The sequence below is a fragment of the Thamnophis elegans genome, chromosome 1 (assembly GCF_009769535.1).
Source record: "Thamnophis elegans isolate rThaEle1 chromosome 1, rThaEle1.pri, whole genome shotgun sequence".
NCBI lineage: Eukaryota > Metazoa > Chordata > Lepidosauria > Squamata > Colubridae > Thamnophis > Thamnophis elegans.
In genome coordinates this window covers 186,193,654-186,204,617 of record NC_045541.1, presented here as the reverse complement: position 1 = coordinate 186,204,617, position 10,964 = coordinate 186,193,654, and the positions used below count along the sequence as shown (strand labels likewise).

The window sequence follows — 10,964 nt, the reverse complement described above, 5'->3', positions numbered from 1 at the left end:
AAAAACCCCTCATCTCTGGGATCTCAGGTGTCCGGACGCACCTTTTCCGAGCCTCAGAAGTTGCTAAAAGCTGCAGCTTAGAAAAGTTGCTGCCCTTTCATTAAATTTGTGAGTTGGAAAAATTGCCCCCCCGAACTCCTTTGGGGTGTGGGGAGCATAAAGGAAGCCCAGCGGAGGCCAGCTGAAGGACGGACGGACACACACACACACACACACACACACACACAGACAGAGTGAGGAGAGGAAGGGGCAGAGGAAAAGGAGAACATCCCCAGGGCACACAGACGTTTCCTGCCACGCATGGGCCTCTGGGCCCCCCTCGCTTGCACAGCTAGCGGCTCCTGGCACAGTAATGAGATTAAGTGATTTTAGCCTCAAAATCATCCCAAACTCTCTTCCCCCTGGAGCCAGAAATGAGCCCCAAACATCAAGGGGGCAGTCGGGGCAAGAGCCTGGCTTCTGGGAATCTGGAAAGCAGAATAAAAGGGTTGGAAGGGACCTTGGAGGTCTTCTAGTCCACCCCCCTGCTTAGGCAGGAAACCCTACACCACTTCAGACAAAGGGCTGTCCAGCATCTTCTTAAAGACTTCCAGTGTTGAGGCATTCACAGCTTCTGGAGGCAAGCTGTTCCACTGATTAATTGTTCTCACTGTCAGGAAATTTCTCCTCAGTTCTAAGTTGCTTCTCTCCTTGATTAGTTTCCACCCATTGCTTCTTGTTCTGCCCCCAGGTGCCCTGGAGAATAGCTTGACTCCCTCTTCTTTGTGGCAACCCCTGAGATATTGGAAGATGCTATCATGTCTCCCCTGGTCCTTCTTTTCATTAAACTAGACATCCCCAGTTCCTGCACCCGTTCTTCATAGGTTTTAGCCTCCAGTCTCCTGATGATCATCTTACCTTTGACACTCTAACCAGCCCATTCAGGAAGGATGTTGGCAGCAACCCAAAGGATTCCCCCCCCCTTCATTTTTAATTCCAGCCGCTGGGAGGGAGGGAGGGAGGGGGGGCTCCTGGTTTGACCCCTTGCCCCCATTCCTACAATCCCTTCGCTTGAAGGCGGCCATCAGGATGGCTCTGCATTTCCCGGCTTCCTTCTCAAGGACCCACTTCGCAGTTCCCTGGATCTTTTAGGTGTCCGGGACACAACATCACCTTCCTCATCCTCACGGTTTTTTTTGCAGTTTCAGACTCCGAGGTCTTCCCACTGTCCCCATCTATTTGCATTCCCTTCTTTCGTTTATATCTGTGTTTATATTGATACCTGTTATCTTGTGCATGTTTGACAAAGTAAGAAATTGCAAATACAAATAGATCAACACACACACACACACACACACACACACGCATGACCAAGGCTGGAGACCTTATAGAGCCAGCCCAGTTTTGCTGATGTTGATCTCAAAAATGAACCACTTCACGTTTGATGATCTCCTCCTCCTCCCCCTCTTTTTCTCCTCCTCCTCCTCCTCCTCCTCCTCCTCCTCCTCTTCTTCCTCTTCTATTTCTTTTTCTCCTCCTCCTCCTCCTCTTCCTCTCCTTCTTCCCTCCTCTTTCTCCCTCCCCACCCTCCTTCTCCTCCTCCTCCTCTTCTTCTTCCTCTTCTATTTCTTTTTCTCCTCCTCCTCCTCCTCCTCTTCTTCCTCTTCTATTTCTTTTTCTCCTCCTCCTCCTCCTCTTCCTCTCCTTCTTCCCTCCTCTTTCTCCCTCCCCGCCCTCCTTCTCCTCCTCCTCCTCTTCTTCTTCCTCTTCTATTTCTTTTTCTCCTCCTCCTCCTCCTCCTCTTCTTCCTCTTCTATTTCTTTTTCTCCTCCTCCTCCTCTTCCTCCCCTTCTTCCCTCCTCTTTCTCCCTCCCCGCCCTCCTTCTCCTCCTCCTCCTCTTCTTCTTCCTCTTCTATTTCTTTTTCTCCTCCTCCTCCTCCTCCTCTTCTTCCTCTTCTATTTCTTTTTCTCCTCCTCCTCCTCTTCCTCCCCTTCTTCCCTCCTCTTTCTCCCTCCCCGCCCTCCTTCTCCTCCTCCTCCTCCATAATAAACACCATCATTAAAAACAAACCCTCTTTCATAAGTAATTTTTTAATTTAAAAATACAGAAGTTAAAAGAGCTGCTTTAAAAAAAGAAAAAAAATACATCGCCCTATTAGCTAGAATGGCTTCCAGCAGAAAATCAGAAAGAGCCTGGGAATGTTTTCCAACTCCCGGCCGTCTTTCAATCCAATATTTGTGGCTGCCTCCCCCAGGGGCTCAGAGGGGGGAGGCTGATGGAAGATTTAAAGCGGGGCGAAGGAAGGAAGGAAGGAAGGAAGGAAGGGGGAGGATGGAGGTGCAGATGGGGGTAAATTGTGAGATAGGCTAATTAATTAATTCTCAGCAGGTTAAGAAAAACCTTTGGGTTCCCGAGAGCTTCTGAGAAAACCCTAAAAGGAAGGAAGGAAGGGAGAGGAGGCTCCCCCAAAAAACGGGTGTCCAGAGATCATCTGCATATCCTCCATGTGGGGGGGAAAAAGATCCTGTGGGATCTGGGAGCCACAACGAAGGATCCGCTCCTTCCCTTTGCAAAGCCCGAGGGTCTCTGGGCCAGGAAGGCGAGACCGTGGGAGGGATGGGGGCCCACTGGAGAAGGCGGCAGAGGGCACACGCCTATGGGGTGCCACGGAGGGAGATTGGGCGGAGGGAGGGATGCTGCCAAGGGGACGGCCGGAGAAGAGGCGGCGTAGCCGACGGCTGCATAACTGGCGATAGCAACGGGGCTTAGAGTTTTATACCGCTTCACAGGGCGTCTTCAGAGCCCCCTCTAAGCGTTTGACAGAGTCGGCTTCTGGCCCCCAACAATCGGGGGTCCTCATTTTAACCACCTCGGGAGGCTGAGTCAACCTTGAGCTGTCCAGGACCGAACTGCTGGCAGTGGGCGGAATCAGCCTGCAATGCTGCATTCTGACCACTGGGCGGCCGGGGTTCTTAGAGCAGTGTTTCTCAACCTTGGCAACTTTAAGTCCTGTGGACTTCAACTCCCAGAATCCCCCAGCCAGCAAGAGCTGGCTGGGGGATTCTGGGAGTTGAAGTCCACAGGACTTAAAGTCGCCAAGGTTGAGAAACACTGTCTTAGAGAGAAGAGGGGGCTTTATACTTCCTGCAAAGAGGTCGCCCCGGGGGGGCCATGATTCCCGCCTGCTCTCCCTGGCGAGGCTGACCGGCCATTGGGGGTGTGTGTGTAAATGACCCTTGCCCCGTCCCCCCCTTTGCTGCGTCTGTGTGTGTCCAGAAGGCCTCACTTTCGGCTCCACGGGACGGGCGGGGTCTCCAAACTCCTGGGCGGGTCCCGGGTGCCCTCACCCGACGCAGGGGCCTGGGGGAGGCCGGTCGGTGCCCCTGCGGGCACCTGGTCCTGCAGTCGCCGGAGGGTTTGCAGGAGGGCCTGGCGCTGCCTGGCCTGGCGCCTGGTCATCAGCCCCACCTGGGCCTCCAGCTGGCCCACCTGCGTGTCCTGCTTCTGGCGGGCCTTCTGGTAGGTGAGGAGGAGGGAGCTGCGGGGAGAGAGGGGCGAAGGGGCTGAGAAGGGGGCTCCGGAGGCAGAAGGAGAGGACTTCCCCAGATGTGCTGGCTGAGAGAGATGGGAGTTTTAGTCCAACACATCTGGAGGGCGGATAAGGGACTGTGAAGGCTGGGACAGCCCAGCGCCCCCCTGCTGGTAGACTGCTGCTGTCCATGGCGGTTAATCTCAATGCCACATCTCATCGGTTTATGCAGGAAGCTTCTCAGACCCCCCCCCCACCCAGAGGGTCCAGAGGCCGAGGGGCCACCAGGGAAAGGGGGGGGAGCCTTTCCCTCACTTACCTATGGGCCTGGAAGAGGTCCTGCATGAGCTCCATCTCCTGTGCCTCATGGGCCCTGTAGTCCTGGCTCTTCTCCTCCAGCTCCACCCAGAGACCCTCCAGACGTTCCTTCAGGGCCCGGATCCTGCAAAGAGCTGGAGGGGGTGAAGGGGAGGGGGAGGAAACCCCCCACCACTGAGAGGGGAGCCCCCCCCCCCCCGTGGAATCAGCCAACCCTCTGGCTTTCATTGCCAGCCTGCATGCTGGCCCGGAGGGGATGATGGGGCCATAAGAAGGGACCCTGCTCTCATACAGGGGGGGGGATTTCTTTCCCCCCTCCCCCCAAAAAAGATGGGGGGGGTCAGAGAGCAAAGGCTCACCCCCTGTGGTGAGCCTTCACTCTCGCTTAGCAACTGCAGCAATTCCTTCAATGACCATGGCTCTCTCCCTCTTTTTTGAAATTTTATTTTATTTTCTTATTTTATTATATATTTAATTTATTATTTTATTATATATTTTATTTTATTATTTTATTATTATTTTATTATTATTTTATTTTATTATTTTTATTTTATTATTTTATTATTTTTATTTTATTATTTATTATTTTTATTTTATTATTTTATTATTTATTTATTTATTTATTTATTTTATTATTTATTTTATTTTATTATTTTATTTTATTATTATTTTATTTATTTCATTTTATTATTTTATTTTATTATTTTATTTTATTATTTTATTTTATTATTTTATTTTATTATTTTATTTTTAAAATTTCTTTGCCACCCGCCCCGCTGCAAAGGGAACCTTACCGAGCCGAAGTCTCCAGAACTCGGAGCCTGAGGGCTTCCGGCTCCCTCCCGGCCAGGCTCCCCTCCGTGTCCTTGGGTGCAGCCGGGGGTCTCCTCCGAGGAAGGCCGTTGGGGGCCCAGGCCTGAGCGTCGGCAGAGGAGAAAGCAGCTGAACTCCGTGCTCAGGACGGAAGCATTTGGGGGTGGGCTGTGTGTTAAGTTATGGCTTCTCCTGGGCCAACGAGCCCCCCCCCTCCAGCCCATCTTGGCTGTGCCCTGGGGGGGGGGGGGGGGGCTGCCCTTGGAAAGGATCCAGGACCTTCAATTGGTTCGAAATGCGGCGGCCTGTATGGTTTGGCCAAGTCTAGATTTGCACCCGGGGCCCCTCTCTGGCGGGAGTCGCATGGCTGCCCATTTGCTTCCGGGCCCAATTCAAGGGGCCGTCAGCCCCCTTTTAGGGAGGTGCCACCTCAGGAGAGCTGTTGGTGGCGCGGTGGTCAGAATGCGGCATTGCAGGCTGATTCTGCCCGCTGCCAGCGGTTTGATCCTAACCGGCTCCAGGTTGACGCAGCCTTCCGTCCTTCCCAGGCGGATGAAATGAGGAGCCGGATTAACGGGGGGCAAGAGACTAACTCAGGGAGTCCTGCCATGCCCTTACGGGCCGGTCCGTGTCCTGGGCCATTGCTATTCTGGGCAGGCGGGTGTCCAGTCTCTTCTGGAAATCCTCCGGGGGGGGATCACCCAACCACATCTGGAGGCAATTGAATTCCTTATTGTTTCTCACGGTCAAGAAAATCCCCCCGCTGGATCTCTCCTTCGCAAGTCCTGTCCCCCCCCAACCCCCTCCCCCGTTGCGTCTTGCCCTGCCTGGTGGTGCTTTGGAGAATAGCTTGACAGCCCCCCCCCCCCGGTTTCTCTGTGGCAGCCCCTCAAATATTGGAAGATGCTGGAGAGAAGCAACTTAGAACAGAGGGGAAATTTCCTGATAGTTAGAACCAGTGTTTCTCAACCTTGGCAACTTGAAGATGTCCGGACTTCAACTCCCAGAATTCCCCAGCCAGCGAATGCTGGCTGGGGAATTCTGGGAGTTGAAGTTTTCATTTTTCATTTTTCATTTCCCTTTATTTGTATGCCGCCCTTTTCCATGGGGGGACTCAGGGCGGCTCACAGTTCAAAAAGTGGGGGGGGGGGAAGGACAAACAATTTTCCAACATGAAGACAATACAACATATTAAAAAGAAAACACAACAGTCACACAATTCGGGTGGGGTTAGAATCTTAACCCCAGGCCAGCCGGGACAGCCAGATCTTTAAAGCAGCGCGGAAGGACTGGAGGGTGGTGAGGGTCCGAATCTCCACGGGGAGTTCGTTCCAGAGGGTCGGAGCAGCCACCGAGAAGGCTCTCCTCCGGGTAGTTGCCAGTCTACACTGGCTGGATGATGGAATTCGGAGGAGGCCTAATCGATGCGATCGTATCGGTCTAGTGGAGGTAATTGGCAGTAGGCGGTCTCTCAAGTACCCAGGTCCACTACCATGAAGGGCTTTGTAGGTGATAAGTAGCACCTTGAAGCGCACCCGGAGATCGACAGGCAGCCAGTGCAGCTCGCGGAGGATAGGTGTTACGTGGGTGAAGCGAGGTGCACCCACAATCGCTCGCGCGGCCGCATTCTGGACTAGCTGAAGTCGCCGGATGCTCTTCAAGGGCAGCCCCATGTAGAGCACATTGCAGTACTCCAGCCTAGAGGTCACAAGGGCATGAGTGACTGTTGTGAGGGCCTCCCGGTTCAGGTAGGGGCGCAACTGGTGCACCAGGCGAACCTGGGCAAATGCCCCCCTGGTCACAGCCGACAAATGATGTTCGAAGGTCAGCTGTGGGTCCAGGAGGACTCCCAAGTTGCGAACCCTGTCTGAGGGGCGTACAGTTTGACCCCCCAGCCTGAGAGATGGAACACCTGGCCAATTCGCGGGAGGGAAACACAGCAGCCACTCGGTCTTTTCTGGATTGAGCACAAGCTTGTTGACCCCCATCCAGTCTTTAACAGCCTCCAGACCCTGGCTCATCACATCCATTGCTTCGTTGAGTTGGCACGGGGCGGACAGATACAACTGAGTATCGTCCGCATACTGGTGGTACTTTATCCCGTGCCGTCGAATGATCTCACCCAGTGGTTTCATGTAGATGTTGAAAAGAAGGGGGGACAGGACCGAACCCTGTGGCACCCCATGTGTTAGGGGCCTAGGGGTCGATCTCTGCCCTCCGACTAACACCGACTGCGACCTGTCCGAGAGGTAAGCGGGGGGAAAGACCCCCTCCCGTAGAGAGGCGGTAACAACCGCCTGGATCCAGCCTCGTGTCACCTCTCTGCTGTTTACAACCAGCCAGGAGGGGCACGGGTCCAGCACACATGTGGAGGCTCCTACAGCTCTCATCGCCTTGTCCACATCCTCAGTCCGGACATCTTCAAGTTGCCAAGGTTGAGAAACACTGGTTAGAACAATGAATCAGTGGAACTCCTTGCCTCCAGAAGTTGTGAATGCCCCAATACTGGAAGTCTTTAAGAAGATGTGAAGGGCAGCCTTCCAGCATCCCCGGAGGAGGGAGGGTCCTGGGAGGGGGGAGGTCTGGGCTGGGGAGGAAGGCTTTTACCCCAGAGTCTTCCTCCTCACTGCTGCTGCCGCCGCTGCTTTCTGGGGAGGGGTCCGGCTGTCCCCGGAGGTCTCGCTGCTCCCCCTGGAGGGTCTGGATCACCAGTAGGCAGGCGGCCTCCTGGGCGGGGAGCGTGTGGGCCCAGAGCGCCAGGCCCTGCTTGGCCTTGGCGGTGAGGTGCACCCTGGTGCCCAGGTCAGCCAAGGCCTCCTGAGGTGGGGCAGAAGGAGACGGGGGGGAGAGGAAGAGAAAGGTTAGGGTTAGACGGGGGGGGGCAGCTCGCATTTTGGGGGTGCAGAAGAGGGGAGTTCTCCTGCTTGAGGAGGGGGCTGGTCTAGAAGACCTCCAAGGTCCCTTCCAGATTCTATTCTATTCTATTCTACTCACAAGGCAACTGAATAGGTATGATATAGGATTTCTTGCCTGAGGAGGGGGCTGGTCTAGAAGACCTCCAAGGTCCCTTCCAGATTCTATTCTATTCTGCATTCTATTCTATTCTATTCTATTCTATTCTACTCAAAAGGCAACTGAATAGGTATGATATAGGATTTCTTGCCTGAGGAGGGGGCTGGACTAGAAGACCTCCAAGGTCCCTTCCTGATTCTATTCTATTCTATTCTATTCTACTCAAAAGGCAACTGAATAGGTATGATATAGGATTTCTTGCCTGAGGAGGGGGCTGGAGTAGAAGACCTCTAAGGTCCCTTCCAAATCTCCTCTCCTCTCCTATTCCTCTTCCTTTCCTCTCCCTCTCTTCTTCTCTTCTCTTCTCTTCTCAGGGCCCATCATTTGGTATTTGGTATTTATTATACATTTATAGGCCGCCCTTTTCCCTGAGGGGACTCAGGGCGGCTTACAATAAAAGGGGAAAGGGAGTGTAGGACAAATACAAAAAGAAGTGTGAACGAGAATGAATTAAACAGTAAAACACAACATTCACTCGACATTCGGGAGGGGCGAAAGTAAAAACTTATCCCAGGCCTGACGGGCTAGCCAGATCTTGAGGGCTGTGCGGAAGGCCTGGACGGTGGTGAGGGTGCGGATCTCCACGGGGAGATTGTTCCATAGCGTCGGAGCTGCAACTGAGAAGGCTCTCCTCCGCGTAGTCGCCAGTCGGCACTGACTGGCGGATGGAATTACGGAGGAGGCCAGCTCTATGCGATCTGATGGGACGCAGGGAGGTAAGTGGCAGAAGGCGGTCTCTCAAATAGCCAGATCCATACCATGGAGCGCTTTCTGGGTGTGAGTAGGACCTTGAAGTGCACCCGGAGATCGACAGGTAGCCAGCGCAGCTCACGGAGGATCACTCGCGCGGCCGCATTCTGGACTAGCTGAAGTTTCCGGGTGCTCTTCAAGGGCAGCCCCATGTAGAGCACGTTGCAGTATTCCAGCCTAGAGATCACAAGGGCTCGAGTGACTGTTGTGAGGGCCTTCCCGGTTCAGGTAGGGCCGCAACTGGCGCACCAGGCGAACCTGGGCAAATGCCCCCTGGTCACAGCTGAAAGATGGTGGTCGAAACTCAGCTGTGGGTCCAGGAGGACTCCCAAGTTGCGGACCTATCTGAGGGGTATAAATTTTGTCCCCCCAGCCTGAGTGATGGTACGTTGGTCAAATTTTTGGGAGGAAACACAACAGCCACGCGGTCCTTGTCTGGGTTGAGTATCAGCTTGTTTGCTCTCATCCAGTCTTTAACGGCCTCAAGACCCCGGTTCATCACGTCCACCGCTTCATTGAGTTGGCACGGGGCGGACAGATACAACTGTGTATCGTCCGCATATTGGTGGTATTTTCTCCCGTGCCTCCGAATGATCTCACCCAGCGGTTTCATGTATATGTTAAATAGTAGGGGGGATAAGACCGAACCCTGCGGCACCCCATGTGTTAGGGGCCTCATGGTCGATCTCTGCCCTCCGACTAACACCGACTGCGACCTGTCCGAGAGGTAGGAGGAGAACCACTGCAAAACAGTGCCGCCCACCCCTATCTCCCGCAGTCGTCGCAGAAGGATACCATGGTCGATGGTATCGAAAGCCGCTGAGAGGTCGAGGAGAACTAGGATGGAAGCGCGGCCTCCATCCCTAGCTCTCCAGAGATCATCGGTCAATGCGACCAAAGCGGTTTCTGTGCTGTAACCGGGCCTGAAGCCAGACTGGAAGGGATCTAGATAGTTAGCTTCCTCCAAGGTACGCTGAAGCTGGAGGGCCACCACCTTCTCAACAACCTTCCCCACAAAGGGGAGGTTGGAGACTGGACGGTAGTTATTAAGGACAGCTGGATCCAAGGACGGTTTCTTCAGGAGGGGCCTCACCACCGCTGTCTTAAGCGCGGTGGGGAAGTGCCCCTCCCGAAGAGAGGCGGTAACAACCGCCTGGATCCAGCCTCGTGTCACCTCTCTGCTGTTGGCAGTCAGCCAAGAGGGACACGGGTCCAGTATACAGGTGGAGGCACTCACAGCTCGCATAGCCTTGTCCACATCCCCAGAGGCAACTTCCTGAAACTCAACCCAGAGATGGTTTGCCAAGTCTTCCCCTTGTGTCTCGGCTGGATCTGCTGGAGTGGAGTCCAGGTTCGATCGAAACCGGGCAACTTTGTCCGCCAAGAACTGGACATACTCCTCAGCCTTACCCTGTAAGGGGTCCCCCGTCTCCCTCATCCCCAGTGACCAAACCCCTTCGGATCAAGATCAGCCCTACTTGGGGGCGGGGGGGGGAATCAGGGGGCAGCCTGGGTCCCTTCAAAGAATCAAATGGTTTTCTGGACCCATCACCCCAACGGGGAGCAGAATTTCCATGGCTAAGCCAGCAGTTGTTAAGGGAGCCATGTCAATTTTATGACCTCTTTTTTGTCCAGGGTCGTTAAGTGAATCACTGCAGCTGTTCAAGTAAATGCATGGTTATTAACCGAATCCAGCTTCCCCCGTGGTCAGAAGCCGGTCAGAAGCTGGATGGGGAGGTTGCAAATGGTGACCACGTGATCCCAGGACGCTGCAACCAGCATAAGTACAGGCGGTCCTCAACTTACGCCGGTTCACTTAGTTTGACCGTTTGAAGTTACAACAGCACTGGAAAAAAAAAAATAGACTCGGGACCCTTGTCCACACTTAAGGACCGTTGCAGCTTACTGCCCCTGTGATGGACTTAAGAACTGCAATGATTCGTTTAACAACGGTGGCAAGGAAAACAGGGCAAAACTCACTTAACACGTTTCTCACTTGGCCCTGGAAGGGAGAATGATGGGAAAACCGCCCGTCTTTGGCTGGCTGGCGGGAGCCCTCTGCCCTGCAACCTTTCGCTCTTGCTCAGGAACCCAGCCCCCCCCCCCCAAAAGACGGTGCCCCCCCGCCCCTCCCTTGGGGGCTCACCCGGGTGCTGTGTAACTCCCGCAGCAGCTGGCCCTTCTCCATCCGGGGTGGGGTGACCGAGCCGGGGAAGCGCCTCCTGCACGGCCCTCCGGCCCTCCGCCACCTTGGCCGCAATGCCCGCGCTGAGCCTGGCGGCCACGGTGCCAGTCCCAGGGGCGGAGGGTGGCTGGCAGCTTCAGGGACCTCTGCTGGGCCCGCAGGTGCCGGATGAGTCCCTGCAGCCTCCGCTTGGCTTCTGCCCCTCGGAGCCCGTCAGTCGCAGGGAGCTGAAAGGAAAGGGACCTTTCAGGCCGGAGGGACTCCAACTCCCAGAATCCCCAGGCAGCTCTGCCTCAGGCCCAGCCGTTGTAGGGGG

At 54.4% G+C, this 10,964-nt stretch overlaps 1 protein-coding gene across 1 annotated transcript; it reads right to left on the bottom strand.

Moving 5' to 3' along the window:
• Positions 1 to 3,063: 3,063 nt before the first annotated feature.
• LOC116512104 lies at positions 3,064 to 10,669 on the bottom strand. Its single transcript, XM_032222382.1, has 5 exons — positions 10,610 to 10,669; positions 7,249 to 7,458; positions 4,623 to 4,744; positions 3,830 to 3,952; positions 3,064 to 3,519 (listed from the first exon to the last, which is right to left on the bottom strand). The coding sequence occupies exons 1-5, from the start codon at positions 10,649 to 10,651 to the stop codon at positions 3,264 to 3,266; spliced, it is 753 nt and encodes a 250-aa protein (XP_032078273.1). The 5' UTR covers positions 10,652 to 10,669; the 3' UTR covers positions 3,064 to 3,263.
• Between the last annotated feature and the right edge of the window lie 295 nt (positions 10,670 to 10,964).